At 36.5% G+C, this 19,216-nt stretch overlaps 1 protein-coding gene across 1 annotated transcript; it reads left to right on the top strand.

Moving 5' to 3' along the window:
* The first annotated feature begins 5,227 nt into the window (after positions 1 to 5,227).
* On the top strand, positions 5,228 to 17,668 carry LOC144956902 (uncharacterized). The gene is made up of 5 exons (XM_078887714.1): positions 5,228 to 5,374; positions 7,327 to 7,513; positions 9,308 to 9,415; positions 10,537 to 10,659; positions 13,973 to 17,668. Exons 1-5 carry the CDS (start codon positions 5,334 to 5,336, stop codon positions 14,594 to 14,596), a joined length of 1,083 nt encoding a protein of 360 aa, XP_078743840.1. The 5' UTR covers positions 5,228 to 5,333; the 3' UTR covers positions 14,597 to 17,668.
* Positions 17,669 to 19,216: the final 1,548 nt, after the last annotated feature.

The following is a 19,216-nucleotide window of genomic DNA, read 5'->3' as shown; positions in this document are numbered from 1 at the left end:
CTATACTACCATCACCATCATTATTACGTTTCCAATTATTTTTTCTCGTTTTTTAAAATTTGATATCTATCAAAACAGACGAAAATTCCGGTGATTTTTTTAAAGGGTAGTTAAAATATCTACGATTTTATTAGCCCTGAAAACTACGATTTTTATTTCCTATCTAAAGTAGGCAGGTCTGCTATGACAAGTATCAGTATCAGTTCCATAGTCAAAATAAGACAAACAAAAACAACGTTTATTTAATATTAGGCTTTCGCCAATACTTCATACAATATAATTAAGACAAAATAATGTTACCAATCTCTCCTCATGTATTCGTTTGACTATCGTCACAATAATTACCGTGTTATTTTTGCTCCTTACCCAACCAATCCCTTGCTTCCCGCCTCTTCATCGCGAACCATCTTATGTGTGTATTAGCTTCAGGACGGGCAAGTACGGAATCTGCCCACCCTTCCTTTAAAGGTATTTATTTCCTCTATAACTTAGAATTCAACTATCTCCTTACTCGGGAGAGTATTTCTCGTATACTAATTCAATTGTTGAGAAAACCAAAATGGTGGTTGTATTTTATATATTTATTTAGTCGTGACTTTTGAATAAAAGTGTTTTATTTTATTAGAGGGAATACAATAGAAAATTACATTGTTTTGCAAAATTATTTAGTCTGGCAATAAAAATACAGCGGTAATTACTTTAAGAATAATTTAAAAAAAAAGAATTAACAAATTAATTTGTTAAAAAACAAAACAAAAAACAACAACAAAAAACAACAACAACAACAAACAAATAAGAAAACAATTTAAATAAATGAGTTTTGAGAAACACTAAAGAAAACGAGGGAAAAAAAAAAGAAATAATTTAAATGGATAAACAAATATATTAAAACAACACAAACTAATACTAAATTGATATAATATTAGTAAATTAATAAATTTAATTCAATACTGGAACCTTCCCAGCACAAGTAAGGCAATAAATAAGAAAAAGTTCGTTTGCCAAAATCTCTATTTAGTGTACACTGGTTAATAAGGTGGGCTCATTTGAATTAGCCCGACCTAGTACTAGAGAGGCCAGACAGCAAAATCACCGTCAGGCGACGTGACGATGAGATGACGATGTGGGCGGAGTGGAGTGGAGTGGTTGGGGGGGGGGGGTGATAAAAAGAACAGGAGCGCATCCTGGTTTATGCATTACGGGGTGCATGGTGATTCGCAATCTATCAAAGATACACACAAATTGATTTCAGTACGAAGTATCAAGTTTAAGTAGTAACTTTTGAAATTATCTAATTTAAATTTGATTATTTCGGACCTGGTAATACAGCATATAACTTGAAAAAACAGGCTGGTATTTGCCCACCCTGCCCATTATTACCAGCCGTCCCTGCTGCATATATTCTTGCAGTATTTACATTATTTTCAAGTGCTAGCAATTGCAGTAAAAGAAAATGGCTTTATGCACCAACAGACAGACTGAGCACAAGGAGAACTGGAATTCATGGCCATAAATTCCATAAAAACAAGGAACAAAATGCTATGTATAGCGACTAAATAGTCTATGAGTCAACGAAGACTTTCTTACAGTAAGTAGAAATTGGATTTTTGGATTTTGTCAACAGATAGGTTAGAGCATGGAACACAGCAACATTTGTCACTGTAAACTCCTCTGACACACATTCCTGACATTCAAATCATCCCCACACATCACACAGTCTGTGTTGTCTATCATTTCCTCTATCCAGATCATTATCACTCTCCTCAATAACCTCTTTTTGTTTACCCTTTCCTATTGCCTTCTAGCCAGTTGGTAGATTCTTCCTTCGAAAAGCCGTAAAACCCTTAAACTTTTCAGAGACTCCACCTCTGCTCTAGCTCTCAAGTCCTCATTTGAGATTATATTCGGCCAGAAGATCTTGAAGATTCGTCATTGACAGTTGACCGTTGTTTTGGAATATCTCAACTTTCTGGATGATACACTCAGTGATCCTCTAACACTCTAATCCATAGAGCAAAACGCTCAGGACATTGCTCTTAAAAATCTTGATTTTAGTGTTGGAATACAATCCAGTTGCTTTCCAAATTTGTTTAAGGGAAGCAAAAGCAAGGTTTGCCTTACTTATTCAAATTATGATCTCTTCGATGCAGTCATCACCTGTTGTCAGTTTGCTGCTCAAGTAAGTAAATTCTTGAATATCGCTAAGAGGATTTCCATCAATGAGCACTGGATTTTTGTTTGACGTGTTGACTCTCATGACTTAGTCCTCTTCTTGTTTAGTTTTAGTCCAATTAAACTTTCTGCTGTGTACACATTTTCAGTATCCTGAAATCTATTGAAGAATAGTCCAATGTCATCTTCAAAATCTAAATCCTCAAATGTTGATGTAAGACTCCATTGTTTTCCTCATTCATGTCCTTTGGTAGTGACTTGCATCAGCCAGTCAATAGCCTAAGAAAATGAAATGGGTGAGAGGATACGACCTTGTTTGACTCAAACAAGGTTGTATATGTGACTCCAGTGTTCACGGTGAATGGTTCTGTCAAATTATTATTATGAACGACTCTGCACTCAAAATTCTCATAGTGAGATGGGATGACATTTTCCATCTTCTGTGGGATACCATCATGTCTAAGTATCTTCCATAGACTCACGATGAACGTAATCAAAAGCCTTTTCAAAGTCGATAAATGCAACATACAGGGGACTGTTCCACTTATTCGATAGTTCCATAATTTGTCGAAGTACAAAATGTGGTCTGTGCATGATCTACTATAGGTCAGTGTGGCTCAGCTTTGCTTTGTACCCGAAAGATACCAAGTTTGAAATCCACTGAGTTACATGGACGTCAACAAGCCATTTCTCCTCAGCTCAATTTGCGGCGCTGTGTTGCGGCTGATACCTGGGCTATTCCAGTCCTCCTTTTGAATAAACCCCAAGACAAATTTCCGCATGAGAATAAATAAAGGGAACTTTATTATTTACTTTATTGATATGTTACAAGGGATATATGTGTGTGTGTGTGTGTGTGTGTGTGTGTGTGTGTGCGCGCGTGTGTGTGGGGTGGGGGTGGGGGTGGGGGGGGGGGTGCTGTATCACCACATTTATTTACTGCCGTTGCCAACCGCTTATAAATGATGGCTTGTGTGGCATTGAAACTGCGATAAATTTGAAAACCTCATTGTTGAAATGAGCTTGAAAAGTGGAGAAAAATTGTCTTTGTCTCATAAAAATCGGTCTAGAAATAACCTTTTTTGTAATAGATTTGATTTTGAAAACAGCTTTCTCAAATTTTAGAATTTTATGACAATTTTCTTATTTTCCGGTCGATGTTCTTGATTTATATATCGTTTTTCATTTCTCAATGAGACGAACGCACTGATGTAACTCGATTGATGCATGAGTTTAAAACACAGATTTCATGTTTTGATTGTGAGTCCAGCCTTATTAAGAATTCACGAGCGTTGAGATATGACGTAACTATACATACAAGACCTCGTTCTCCACGCCATATTAGGGCTTCCATTCATCGCTTTCTGTCAACCGTGGTCTTTGATGTTACACAACATATCCCGCCTGTGATGCCTGTACATAAATCAAGGGCTGAGCTGACTCATGTTGACAAGCGAGCTATCAAAAGAGCAATCGTTGATTGGTCCAAAACTCAGGATTTCATAATATAAGGACATAAGTTCTTGAAAGCGATACCAACCCACATGTCAGTGGACAGAACTGATATGATGAAATTAGGGCTCCATAAAATGTTATATCATGGTAGGCTCCACCCTCTATTTCTATTCTGGCGTAGATGTAGACGGCGATAGCATTTCCGATAATGACTAGTGTGCAAAGGGTTAAAGTTTCCAAACAATCCCAATCGTCGTCTATCTCTAATGGGCCCCGTCAGAGCCCCGACGCGCAATCTGTCTAACGTTATAGTCGAGTGAGAGACTACTGTGTGTGCATGCGTGTAGTGTAGGCCTATATTATGCTGTTTCCACACACCTATAGATAGATACAAAAAAAAAAAAAAAAAAAACCAAAAAAAAAAAAAATAAAAATTAAAATTGAGCTTTTATATAGCGCAATATCCACTATAGGTGCTCAAAGCGCTTCACAGGGGGTCCCTGACCAACAGCAACATTTAACATGCAGGACGGTACATGACGCCTGTTAGGCGATATTACAATTTTTTCGGACAGAGACAACGCTGTTAACGGCCAGGTACTCATTTTACTCCTAAGTACGGTGAGAGAATGTGAGTAAAGAGCCGTTTCCAAGGACTCAACTATGCGCCGAGCGAGGCTCGAACCCAGGTTCTTCCGATCCGAAAGCGGGTGTCATACCACAAGACCATATAGCCGCACGATAAACACATACGTAACTGTCGATGTCAAGGTAAATCATCAGTAGTCGAAATCCACGGGCGTATTAAAAAAACATTTAACTTTATAAAATTAAAAAGAATGACAAAAAATATGCCTAGAAAGGAGCTCGAACCCCTAACTCACCCCACCCCGGTTACAGTTTCAGCTACGCTGTGCCAAAACAGCCGGCCACCTCGCCTTTCTCGATCTCGGTCAAACAGTCTCGCCCTAAAAATCTCTTCCGGTGTACTGAATACACAGTTGTGTATTCAATCCAATGGTGTACAGAAAACACAGTTCCCAAAGGCTATTTCCCAACATTAGAGTTAGTCACAGTCAGTATTGCCATGTTAGCGGATTTACCGCCAAATTGGCGGATTTTTTTATCATCGCGTGGTGGGGAAATAATGGCCCGGCGGATGATGGATTTTTGATTTGTATACCCTTTAAAAAAGTATACCATTCAAGTCTAATTATTTCTTCTCCCCCCCCACAACTGACTTTTAGAGAATCCTGAGGCTGAAATGGATCCAGTGCATGATGTGAATTTTGGGGACATCAACCCCTAATCGTCATGCCTTTAAAAATAAATAGCCGTGTATACAGTTGTAAATGGACGAGTAGCGTTTAGTAACACACTTTTTACCCTGAGACAATAAACTACTGTTGATTATGTTTGGCTTGCTTTATTATTGATTTTACTTATTTGATTTGTTGAAAAAATATATTCTTGTATGAGTTACATTGGCAATTGCCTAAAATAAACTGTATTTTGACTTGGAACGTGTATTTACGTCAAATGGCGGATTTTGCCATTAGTCAGCTTAAAAGTAGGATAAAGTTGGCGGTTTCTGCATAAAGTTGGCGGAATTTTTGAAAGAAAGACAAACACTGCATTGTTTTTCATTTATTCAACACTTCTAGATCATACTTAGATAAATTATATGTCACGGCCAATGACCCAAAATGACCAGACAACCGATTGCAAACTCGACAACCGCCAGTAGGTAAGAAAAAAAAAATTCATCTCGAAAATTCGATTTTTCTGGGGAGGCCTTCCGAAAGCTGCTGCTACATCCACATTTTATAATGTTCACTATCTACTCGGAGGGGGGACACACTTAAAAAAAAAAAAAAAGAAAAAGCCCCCCCCCCCCCCCCCCCCCTACTAGAACTATAAAAAGAAGGGAGACCTTTCATAAGCTACTACATCCCAAGTATTCTTGTTCTAGTTGGGGGTTTGGGAGGGGGAAAACTTTTTTAAAGTAAAGTCTCCCCCCTAGACTTAAAAAAAAAAAAGTTTCCCCTCTCACAAGAATACTTGGGATGTAGTTAGTAGCTTATGGAAGGTCTCCCAATCCTAGAGCTACCGAGTGTCATATGAATCTTGTAATTTCAGAAAATTAAAACCCTCTTCACTCTACTTTAGACATTTTTTCTTTTGTTATTTCTGTTTCGAAGTTTACTCTGGGCTAATACTAATACGGTCCTTTCATGGCATGGTCCCTGCCAATCACAATCAAGCGGCCTATTTTGACTCGCAACCAGGTTGCCACATTGGATTTTTTTGTAGAATTTTTTTTTCTTCTTTCATTAACATTTTTTCAAACACAAACATAATCACTGCACGTCATAATGATCACTACCACTTCTACGACAACGACCTCCACCCACCACATAACCATCTCTACCACCACACTACATCATCATCATCAATGCTAAAACTACCACCACCACCACCACATCATTATTATCATCATAACTAACACCACAATTACAAACACAACCACCACCAATTCATCATCATCATCATCACTATCACCCCTACAACAACCTTCACAACCACCATCCCTATCACAACTATTACAACCACCACCACTTTACCATCCCTATCACCACTACTACAACCACCACCTCACCATCCCTGCTACCACCACTACAACAACCACCACCACCTCACCATCCCTGCCACCACTACTACAACAACCACCACATAACCATCCCTACCACCACTACTACAACCACCACCAATGGGCTAATTATTAATCAGTAATAGTAATAGTGAAGAGGTCCTGAAGATTGAAATGACTTTGACTCCGACAGCCACAGCAAACATCTTTCAAAACAATTCTATTATCAGTTTAAATAATACTATGGCCCTCTACTGTCTGTTCCCATCAACAAGAGAGTAAGCGATGTAAGAGGACCCCTGTTGCATTGGTGCCACTTTTACTTTACAAAGTAATAAACAAAAATGAATATATAACACTTGAAAAAAGAACTAAATACCAAACACGGAACCTTTCGGGCTCAAAACCCTTCTTCAACCAACAACAAAAAAAACTATTGTTTTGTTGTTGGCTGAAGAAGGGTTTTGAGCCAGAAACGTTCCGTGTTTGGTATTTTGTTCTTTTTTCAAGCTGTTATATATATTCATTTTTGTTTATTACTTTTTACAGTCCACAGCCTCTAGCAGCCTAGTATCACTTTTACTTTTAACATTGATAGCGCAATGTTTTAATTTTATGGATATGCTTTAAATTCACATTTTTGAGGGGTTATAAAAACAAAGAGCCTTCTGTTCAGATTATAATTAGCCTAAGTGGATGTGACTTCTTTTTGCTTGAAATTGTTAGCATATATTGGTATTTGTAGATATACATTTTCAACATGTCACTCACTTTCATTCCTTTACACAAAAGATACCACTTCTGCACCCCCCCCCCTCCATCTCTCCCTCCCTCTCTCTCTCTCTCTCTCTCTCTCTCTCTCTCTCTCTCTCTCTCTCTCTCTCTCTCTCTCTCTCTCTCTCTCTCTCTCTCTCTCTCTCTCTCTCTCTCCTCGTTTCCTTTTAAAAATTGACTGCTTCACACCTTTAATTGGTTTTCATGTTATAATATTTAAACATTTTTTTTTTTTATTGAACTTAAATTTTAATTTAAAGTAATTTACTTCTTAGGATGATCAGTGATGCAAACCTCAGTTTCTTCTTCGACGGGGCACACGAGGTAAAGTTCAAACATCGCACATTTGCTTCATGTGCCTTGAACTGTAGCAGTCCTGAGAAATTGATAGAGCTCGTTCGACTTGCCAAAGAAAGTCGCTCCCCTGACTTATCAGCACGTTTCATTGGGAACACTCTTTTGGTAATTTAAAGTAATTTTTAGACATTTTTATTTTGTTATTTCTTTTGATATTTATTAGCAATCTTTACAAAGGAGATTTATATATTAATTTTCAGTTTATTTTCGTTCAGATGATCTGGCTATTATTACACCAAATATCAATTTTGATTATATAGTCATTTTCACCAAGAAAGTGCGCTGGGTTCAAGTCCTGCCTTGCATCCCAGTAACTGCTCTCATTGTGGAAATTAAAGCCCAAGTCAAATCACAGTGGCTGATGTCTAGGTTTAAGAGCCTGAATATTAACTCAAATTGCAGTTTTTTAGTATTAAAAAAATTTACATTTGCAATTGTAACCAGATAACTATGGGAATGGGAGGAATATAAAACAGTGCTGATGGTGACAAAAAGGGAAAAAGGAGGAAAATCATGAATGGTTTTCTTTACGCCACATGTTTACTTCACTAACCCCCACTTTTAGAGCCATTGAGATGATAATCTACTCTAGCTATCTTCTGGATAGTGGGGAAACTGCACCAGTTTGTTCCACTCCACATCAAATCTCTCAAAGCCAGAAAATTTGATTGAGGAAAATGTCTTTTTTTCAAAGGAGGAAATTCCTTCTCTGACACAAAAATCGCGGATTTCCGCGGATCCGAGGAAAACCATCAGCACTGATAAAAGAAATTCAGTATTTGTTAACCATTCACAGTAGACTCAGGAGACTTTAATCTAACCTGATGCAACTCTGCAAACCCAAATGTCCTGCTTTGAGCTGGAAAGTCATATATTATTATTTCAATCAGCTGCTTTGTGTAAAATGCCTTTGCATTTTATGTGTTTATGGGGAATGTGTCAGTTCTTTAACAGTTTTCTGATATTTTAAAATAATTTTTGGAAGCCACCAATTCTGAATTGATTATCAATTGGCCATTTTAGAGGGTTTGTATGTATAAATTTATGAATCTAATGTGTTTATCATATTTTCATTACGCATACTATAAGTCATACTTAGATAAACATTAACTATTTGAGCGCTGGGGTTATATTTGCATTTCTGTCACAAAATGCCTGACATCTGATTGAGGCAGCATGAGAATGACAAGCTAAGACAAAGCGACATTGAATTTGGTGCAAAATATCAATTAAAATACCCTCTAGGACCAATTGAATGTTCTGATGAAAGAAATGATACCATTGCTTCAATCGATAGTACTTTTGTAGAAAGTTGGATTGGAGTACATTATTGTTTTTGCCTTTCAAGACCGGCCACACGGTGCAGCCATTAGCCAGTAGAACAGATTCTGCTCTGGCCACACAGTGCGGCCAATGGCCCTGAAAGAGTTAATGACACCTTTCACATTCATGTATTATCTTAAGACTTCAACTTACAACATTCAGAAATTTATATGATAAAGTAGATCTTAAATACAGATTATCTATGGGTGTATTGATTTGCATCTTGAAATTATCATCTAGTATGATAACAACAAGAAATGAAGTGAGTAGGAAAGTGCCAGAAGACAATAGAGAATAAAAATGTTGCGGCGGTGATAGGGGTTTGAACCTGCGACTTTACTGGTACGACAACTCCTCCTGGCTGGGGACTCTACTGTATGATCTATTCACGATCCCAAAATAGATCGTCTCTAACCCGAGTCATTATTAGAGCTCTCTCTTCCCGACTACTTGAGATTGTGGGTCCATTCATTGGATGTTAGTTAACAAGTCTACTTTGGGAAATTTACGATTACTTCAATTTAGTTCTAATGAAATGACTCTTTTGAAAACTAACAATTTCCTCTTCCTTTTCAGAAATCCATTGCATGTGAAAGAATGGACGTCATTTCCACTTTAGTTGGAGAAGGGGCTTCCATCAATTTGAGGTTCAGGGGTAAAACTATGCTTCATGAGGCAGTTCTGGTAAGATTTCAAATTGAAGAAATTAAGGAGCAGGCACCAGTATAAGACAAAGATCTGAACAAGTGTGTATGAAAGGTGCCAGACAAATCAAGAAAGAAAAATAGAAGATAAACAAAAATCAGTCGACCTTGAGGTCGCGGGATGGTTTTTTTTTCGTCTATTTTTCTTTCTTGCTTTGTCTGGTACCTTTCATACACTTTGTTCAGTTCTTTATCTGGTAAGATTTCTTTATTCTTTTTTCTTTTCTTTTTCTTTTTTTTTCCCCGTCTTAACAGAATTATTCATAACCTTTTTCAGTTTAGGGGACAGTATGGGCCAGCAATATGTTCTTACCTTTTCTTGGAGACATTTCATTTTTCACTATTGTGTATTTTTTACCACACTTTTGGAGGTCAGTTCAGTAATCAGTGAGAAAGTTGTTATTTCGGTCAGGAATAAATGCTACCAATTTGATTTACAGCATATCCATGTTGAAAAACTTAAATTTTACATTGATTAAAAATTAAAGCTTTTCGGTTAGTGTAGATATTTTTCTTGAAATTCAGATTTTTTCTTTTCTTTTCTTTTCTTTTCTTCTCTCTCTCTCTCTCTCTCTCTCTCTCTCTCTCTCTCTCTCTCTCTCTCTCTCTCTCTCTCTCTCTCTCTCTCTCTCTCTCTCTCTCTCTCTCTCTCTCTCTCTTCTCTCTCTCTCTCTCTCTCTCTCTCTCTCTCTCTCTCTCTCTCTCTCTCTCTCTCTCTCTCTCTTCCTCTCTCTCTCTCTCTCTCTCTCTCTCTCTCTCTCTCTCTCTCTCTCTCTCTTTTTCTTTCTTTCTCTCTTTCTTTCTTTCTTTTCGTCTGTGCCATCTGCTGATTTAACCGACCACATTTTATAGTTAGTATTGTTAACTAAGCATATTGGGTTGACCCTTTTTTAGAAAAAATTCTTGGATTTATGAAAAAAAAAAAATTATACAACTTTTGTTGTTTGTCACCTGTAGGGGTTGTTTTTTTGTTTGTTTTTGTTTTTGTTTGGATAGGGAAATGTTTTGTCTCTTTTTTTATTTATGTTTTTGTTTTGTTGTTTTTATTTTTGTGAAAGTTATGATATGAAAATGTTTATTTTGTGTCAATATCTCCATCAGGCCAATAAACCGTCTGTGGTTGAATTTCTGCTATCATCGCCCAACATTGAAAAAGATGCTATGGATGCAGCAGAAACGACGCCTCTCATGTTGGCAGTTCGTGGAAGACCTGAGTGCCTAAAGGTTTGTTGTCTGGAATACTGTCTGGCTGGGTGGGGTTCCTGACCTCCCATAGTGGGCAGGGGTGTACGTACTGTGTCTTCTATCCCCTTATATCTGTTTTCCAACATTCTGTCTTTGTCTTGGAATGAGATTACTTGGTTTTGTCATGGCCCTGGCCAGAGTCCTAGCTGGGAGGGAAACAGTCAAATGCATAGCTATTGTTTTGGGAGATGATATTTTTCCCTTGTAAATCATCTCTCTGTTATGTATTATTATATTTGTTATTTTGAATTTATAATGTATGCTTTTGAGTGTATTCCTCTTTGTTGGATGTTGTGCTTGTGTCTGGATGAGACTTATAGGTGGTTTCAAACTAAGTACTTTGATAGTGTGCTCTTGGTATCTACATCTGATCCCTATTTGTTCCCAGTTCCCCTATGTCTTACTTTTTCTTGGGTGCTTTAATTGTAATTCTAGAACTTTTTACTATCCCATTTTCCTCCTTTTTACTGGCGCTGATATAATCTAAATGTGTTGCAAGCGCCGTAAAACCATTAAAACAAAAAACAAAAACGAATACTGTCTGTCATGTGGGCCCTGAGGATTTATAATTTTTCATTTAGATAAAAGAAAAGAAAAAAAAAACAAACTCGCTATGATGACATGTTGGAACAAATACAGATCTGTCACTGATTGGACAGAAAGGTTCAATTTGGCCATATACAAAAGTGGGATTCTCCCTCGGGATATCATTTATAAGTAACTAAGGCCTTTGGCTAATCTGTAGTCAGAACTACTCTTTTTTTATCTCTCTTTAACCCTCTCCTTACCACCAACAGCAAAATCGTCACATTTGTTAGGACACAATATAGGGACATTTTTTTCTTATTTAGAGTTATTTTTGCACATCACAATGATCTTTGTTTAAATTAATAAGAACCTAACGTTGTTTTGTATCTAGAGAGATTGTTTGAGTTTTAAAAATCCATTTTTCTGCTGGGCAAGCCTGCCATTTTTGTGCAAATACTGATAATGATCGGTAAGAAGAGAGTTAAGTTTTAGTCATGATTCTTGTGCTCTCCACTGAAGTTGGCCTTTGTGGTTCCCACACATTTTCCCCCTCCAGGTATCGGAGGTTATAATTCTGGTTCCAATGATTTGAGCAGATAAATAGACACTTTGACAATATCCCTTAGGAAATGCATTTTGTACATGCTTTTCCTCACTATATTGAAAATGGCGAATTTGGAGATCCTCTACATGTCTACAGTAGCACTAACCTTTTCTGAAAATTTATATCATATTTTTGTAGTTATGCCCCTTGGTTTATTCCTCCAAAATAAGAAAAATAAAAATAAAGATGGCGCTTGTCGGTTTAGTTTGAAAGGAGAGCTTTTACCTTTGTATTTTGTAAATCAAATTCCTGAGGTTTTTATTGTGTCTGAAATTCCGAAGTGTTGGCCGGCCTGTGTTTACTAATGAACTATTTATTAACACTTATTTAGTAAAAGTAAAGGGAGACATATATCATTGTATGGCTTTGAATTTGAATAGGACAAACCATTGTTTACATATCTGCCAGAGTCAATAAACAAAAAAGCTGAATATTTTTATGAAAAATAACCAAAAAACAAAAACAAACCAGACGAAACAAATTTAAATAATAACCTTGTGTCTTGAAAAGACAACACACTATAAATGATACTCTGTGGTCACAATTCATATAACAATTGACGATTACTTAACATTTCAAGTTTCTAGCTCAGCATTTTTTTAAAAAATGTTATTGGTGAAAAACATAGGGCTGGGGTTGTAAAACCACCCCATGGAATGAAATAGGGTTAAACCCCCCTGAATTAACACAACTTGATGCAATTTTTTATCTTAGCTCTCTTAATGAATTTCATACTGACAGAGCTGCCAACCTACTGCAAAAAATGCGGAATTGTACGCATTTTCAGTGATTGTACGCTTGTACACATTTCCCCCAAGATTGTACCCATTTTTAGTGTGCAGAGTCACTTCAGTTTTCTTTAGTTGTAATTCATATTATTACTAGCCTATTGAGAAACCTTGGTGACCAAGTGGATATTCATATATTTTTTGACCAATTATGATCTTCATGCTGGGAGGTAGAATTCTGAAAGGATTGGATTATAGTCTTGGGAACATCATTGTTGCTGCAATTGAGCTTGTGTGGTGTGACTTTATGTAATTATACCTTCCTCTTACTTTCACAATGGTTAGTTTCCATCAATTTCAGAATTGTAGCCATTTTTATGAAATCTCCCCCATTTTGAGGTCCCATTGTACACATTCTCATCAGATGGGGTTGGCAGCTCTGTACTGATATGTTGAATAAATTCTGGGAAACTTGCACTAGAGCATATTGAAGACCCCTATCTCCTTTAAGTGGTTAGAAGTCCAGTTTAAAGCTCAGAGAAGGGTGTCTTGTTTTGGTCCAAGATGAAAATAAAAAGAGAATGCATTGGGATTTGGAGAGAGTAGTAAAGGTATTTATAGGATGTAATGGTTACTTAACATTAACTACGATGGACACATATTGTGCTCCAGTACTGCTTATTGGTGCAATGAATGGATGTTATTTTCTTTCTAAAGTTATTAAATGTAACCGATGATCGCAACAGCGTGGCTCAGTGGTATGGTCTTTGCTTCCTACCCGAAAGGCACCGAGTTCAATCACCGGCCGCTGCGTTGTGTGGCCTTGAGCAAGTCACCTTGCCCTAGCTCACTTTGCGGCGCTGCTCTGCGGCCGACGCCTGGGTTATTCCAGTCTTCCCTTGGAATAGACCCTAAAGACAAATTTCCCCTTGGGGATGAATAAAGGGAATTTTATTTTTTTTAAATTATTTTTTTTAATTGTCATGAAGATATTCTTGTTTATATGTGAACTTACACTGTGCATTTCTGCTATTTATATTTTATTTATATGTATTTTGATCACCTTGCCCCTCCTCTCTTTTTTAGTACTACAGACTTTGTAATGATTTAGGACAAAGTATTGTCCAGGTGAGGTGTCTGTAGAAAATCATAACTAGAGAGAGAGAGAAACTTCGTTCTACTTTTTGACCTTTGTTGTCATATTTTTGTAGTTATGCGCCTTGGTTTATTCCTCCAAAATAAGATAAATAAAAATGAAGATGGCGCTTGCCGGTTTATTTTGAAAGGAGAGCTTTTACCTTTGTATTTTGTAAATCACATTCCCTTTTAACAAATGTAGGCAATTGCTACATATCGAACACACTGAAGACTTTAAAGCAATATCCTATGTTTGTTAATTAAAGGAAAAATAATCTTTCTTCCTTTCTTTCAGTTGCTTCTAGATGCTGGATGCAATATTAACCTTCAAGATGAGAGAGGCAACAAAGCTCTCCACCAAGTAATGTACAGTCATCCACTGGTATTGACCGACAATATTAGACAATGCCTAGAAATTCTTTTGGAATATGGTGCAGATATTAATGGCTACTGTGATAATGGACAGACATTCTTGCACAAGGCAGTTGAACGTCGGTTCTACAGTTTGGTGGAGTGGTTGATAAGACATAATGCCAATCTTGACCTCCCTTTGGCTAATTGTAGATGTTTTGTAAAGGGTAGAGTTCGAGATTATTCATTTTGTAGTACACCTTTATTTTTTTCCATCTTCTACGACAGTAAAGCCATCGTGGACGTTTTGATAGCATGTGGATGTACCTTTAGACAATTTGCAAGTATTTTAGAAGAATTTGCTCTGAATACACAGGCATATGAAAAATTACGTGAACACTCACTTCGGGTCCCTTCTCTTAAAGAAATGACACGGAGTGTGATTAGAAAAAAATTGTCACAAAACATAAATAATGAGGTTAAGTTGTTGAGGCTTCCTGGTCCTCTACAAAATTATATGTTATGCTCTGAGGACCTGCAGACTTTTAGAACTGACATTCTGGCATGATTTTTTGTGGGTTGGGGAGATTACTTCCTGTTGTCTATCCCTCTTTAGCGGTTTGGGTTTTTTTTATTCTTGGAAATTGTTTTCCAATCTTTTTCATGGAATGAAGCTATATTTTGAACTTGGGGTCCTTTATCTTTTTATTTTTTTTTGTTTGTTTTCTTTTTGATTTATTGATACTTTCTTTTTTTTACAATTGACCGTGTCATCATGGACAGGGATTATGTGTTATTGCTTTCTATAGACGTTTAAGGTGATCTTAGATAAAACACAAAGATCAATTGGCCTCCATTCCACTACTTTTTCTTATTTGATCTACTTATTCCTCTTGTTGTACTGTTTCTTTACCACATGATATAACGATATCCAAACTAGATCTATTTTCTTTTGACAATCTTATGTATTAATCCTATCTGACAGCTTAATTTTGGTTTAATTAATTTTTTCCTTTCTCCCTAAAGCAATAGTTTGCCAAATGTAATTGATTCGTTATGATTATGATTTATTCAGGAAAGATTATCTCAAAAAAGAAAAACTATACATTTGCGCATGAGCCCTCTCTGTTTTAGGCCCCAGTCAGGGCAAGGGTATTCCTTTTCAAGGGCACAAAGAGCCACATGGGGGATGGTTGAATGCCAGTCAGTTATCTTTTACCTGATTAACCCTCTCCTTACCAACTATAGGAAAAATCGGCACATTCGTTATGATACAACCAACATTTGTCTTATTCAACTTTCTTTTGTACGTCATAAGATTTAAAGAAAATGAATAATGTGTTGTAGAGCATGTTTTGCTAAAGAAATTATTTATCCCAAGAACTTACTGATATTGTGTTTGAGTGATAATAAATATATTTTTGAGTTAGTTGGCTGTGAAGTTTTGGGGAAATTGTGGTCTGGATCCTGTTTAATTTGTGGGTGGAAATATTGCACCTTATATGGTAATAATAATAATAATAATAATAATAATAATAATAATAATAATAATAACAGTAACAACAACAATAATAAACGATTGCTCTTGATCGGTTCCAATGCTTTGAAATTCTTATAGTAGTAAAGACCAAAACTGTCTTAATGTGGACTCATTGTATCACTGCTTAACTGATAAATTTTGTTGCAATAATAAAGTAATTGCCTCAAATAGTATAATGTATATACATAAAATGCTCATTATTATCATTCCATTCATTAAGTTGTCAAAATACTCATTATCATCATTAATTTCATTAGGTCATTAAACTATATGTTCATAGTGAGCAGGGGGGTACATACTGTGTCTTCTATCCCCTTTTATCTGTTTTCCAACATGCTTTCTGTCTTTGTCTTGGAATGAGATTACTTGGTTTTGTCCTGGCCCTGGCTGGGAGGGAAACAGTCGAATGCATAGTTATTGTTTTGGGAGATGGTATTTTTTTTCTTGTAAATCATCTCTCTGTTATTTATTTTTAATCTATTAGGTAAGCTTTTGAGTGTATTTCTCTTTGTTGGATTTTGTGCTTGTGTACGGATGAGACTTATAGGTGATCTCAAACTAAGTAGTTTGATAGTGTGCTCTTGGAATCTACATTTGATACCTATTTGTTCCTAGTTCCCCTTTGTCTTACTTTCTCTTGGGTGCTTTAATTGTAATTATAGAACTTTTTACTATCCCATTTTCTTACTTTTTACTGGCGCTGATATAACCTAAATGTGATGCAAGTGCTGTAAACCCCTTAAAAACAAAACAAACTATATTTTACGAGTAATTATACTTACAATATCCTGTTGTTGATTCTTAAGATCTTTCATTTTACTTTTATGAGGATCATTGTCCTCAAACGATGTCATAATGATATTATTAAGTCTCAACAAAACGTTTTAATTTTATAATATGGTTTGGGGAGGGGTGAAAGTGGTCGAGTGGTTAAGACATTGCACTACAACCCGGATCAGAAGATACCGGGTTTGAGCCTCACCTCAGGCACTTTAGGTATTTTTGTCCTTAGATTATTAACCCCCAATTTGCTCACTTTGGACAACATGGGTGATTCCTGTTGACATGAGGTCTTTGTTTGATGGATTATCTATATTCCTTCGTAGAATGCTTAGGCGACGGCATTGCATGCTGTGCGGAAGAGCTTTTGATGATTGAAGAAATACTTCATTATTATAATCCTCATTATCATCATCATCATCACCATCATCATCATCATATACCAGACGAACATTAACCTTTGATTCTTCCGATATTTTTTATATTGTGACCACTAGGTGGGGTTCGTAACCTCCCATAGTGGGCAGGGAGGCACGTACTGTGTCTTCTATCCCCCTATATTTGTTTTCCAACATGCTTTCTGTCTTTGTCTTGGAATAAAATTATACGGTTTTGTCCTGGCCCTGGCCGGATACCCTAGCTGGGGGGGAAACAGTAAAATGTATTGGAAGATGATTTTTTAGTCTTGTAAATCATCGCTCCGTTATGCACTGTTTTTTGTTTTGTTTATATATTCAGAGAAAGATATGATTTGACCCCCAACTAATTGCAACATAAATTATTTCTTTTACATATAATTATATACGATTAAATTAGTAAAATAAACCATTGTATATTTTTATAAACAGGTGCTATTTTAAAATAATTTTTAAATTTTACAAAAATGAATTACTTTACAAAATGTGAACCCATAGACCGACACGCACGGATTGTCTTACCATACAGGACGGCATATTTAGCCCCTTATTGATGATACTTTGCGGGTGGTTGGATGGGAGCATCACCCTTGAATCATATACCTATGATGTTCGCATGGGTGTACGATCCGATAGTGATGTCGTTTCTTCTTCTCTTTACTAGCCTATTCTGCTTCTTTGGTTTGTGATTGTATTTTTCACAGGGGATATTTTTTTTTTCCTGTAAATCCTCTGCCTGTTTGTTCTTGGTTATTTATAATTTAGCTTATGATATCTTTAGGTTATGATTTTAATTGACATTTCTACTATTTTTGTTGGATTGCTTGTTTTTTTGTTTCAGCGGTCTCATATAACCTCAATTGTGTTGGAAGAGACCTAAAGCAACAAACAAAAAAAAAAAAAATTGATGATACTTTGATATAGGAATAGAGCATTGATGGAAACCCATACAGGTTCATTTCGATAGTTTATTATGATTCACAACGTATTTAAGAAGTAAGGAGTATAATATTTTTGTTATGTCAAATATTCTATACAATTAACATTTTTCCCCATTAATGCCCTTATACCTAAAATATAGAAGCGTTGTAATTAAATATTTGCTGCAAACAAAAGTAAATACATCTGTGAAAAGGTAACAATGAATGTTCTTTCGCGAGTATGTGTCTGTTTAGGCTTATCAAAATGTTGCCAGAGACGACCCCCGGCCAACTATCCGCAATCACATTCATTTACATGTTGACGAAATCAAGTGATAAAGGAAGAAAAGAAAAAATATAGCTGGGGTAGACACCCGTAGTGGTATTGATGAATTATGCTCAGGAATAAAATCATATATAAGCCATACTGTGTTAAAATTGGTCTATGTCCACATTGCTCTCATCGCTGAAATTCAAGTTCATGTTCTCGGTATTTGAACAAGTCTCCCCAAAACATCCAGAGCAAGCATTTGTACACTTAAGTCCATGTTTTCTGCAACTACAACGAAGACTGGTACATTCAGATTGACAGGCACAAGTAACAACAGCTAATAAGGTTTCTGGAGCAGGGGGTAGGTCTGTCATAATTGCTGTCAGACAATTGTTCTTGCCGTAATAATCCAATCTGTTGGGTCCAAGTGCTGATCAAACTTGCCAAGCCATTGTTGTACCTGGAAATAGACCCGAAGACTATGGAACTTTGCTGCAGCAGAAGTTGGAGGCAGAGTTTGTGGTTCAACATAGACAACAGACTTGGAAACCTTGTCCTTGAAACGTCGAATCCTCGCTTCATTCAGGGACTGGTAATTTAATCCATAGACTAAAAGCAAAGCCTTCTCTCCTGCATTGATGATGTCGGCTTTTTGTGACGAGCTGTTCAGAAAAATATCTGCAATTGTCTGAAATTCTTCTTCTTTTAGCTTCTTTAAAGCAACAGATTTTCCTATCCTATAGACACTAGATGTCGTGTCGCACATGCATTGATTCCAAGAGATGCATTTATACTTCGAATACAACACACTTTTACATCTTGTTTGGCTGATGTAAAATGTTTATGACTGGGTCAAAAATGGACACACAGAAGGCATAAATGATCTGTGTCTTCTACCACTACAGTGTCTCGTTTTATGCTTTGTTCGAGAGCGGTCATTACCATGTCAACATTCTCATCCTCAATTGCATGTACAGTAAAATGGCCTGATTTTTTTCAAAGCTTCAGAGAGGAAGGTTATAAAACGTCCCTTGTTGCTCTTATGGGCCAGAAACATTTCTTTGCATATGTGGAGGATAGAATTTAAGTCGAAATTAACTTTTACCCCTGCTCCTCCATTTCGTCTGTTTGCTCACTTTGGACAACATGGGTGATTCCTGTTGACATCAGGTCTTTGTTTGATGGATTATCTATATTCTTTCATAGAATGTTTAGGTGACGACATTGCATGCTGTGCAGAAGGGCAATATTATTTGTTTAC

Source organism: Berghia stephanieae, chromosome 11 (assembly GCF_034508935.2).
Source record: "Berghia stephanieae isolate SIO BIC M18660-M18661 chromosome 11, UCSD_Bste_1.3, whole genome shotgun sequence".
Taxonomy (NCBI): Eukaryota; Metazoa; Mollusca; class Gastropoda; order Nudibranchia; family Aeolidiidae; genus Berghia; species Berghia stephanieae.
The sequence above is the reverse complement of the archived record's forward strand: the minus strand, read 5'-3'. Positions and strand labels throughout refer to the sequence as shown.

Excerpts from the sequence above, each read along its gene's own strand:
- LOC144956902 (XM_078887714.1), top strand. The coding sequence starts at position 5,334 with ATGACCAGACAACCGATTGCAAACTCGACAACCGCCAGTAG. Across the intron at positions 5,375-7,326 it reads AACTCGACAACCGCCAGTAG|GATGATCAGTGATGCAAACC; the intron begins GTAAGAAAAAAA and ends TTTACTTCTTAG. Across the intron at positions 10,660-13,972 it reads GAAGACCTGAGTGCCTAAAG|TTGCTTCTAGATGCTGGATG; the intron begins GTTTGTTGTCTG and ends CCTTTCTTTCAG.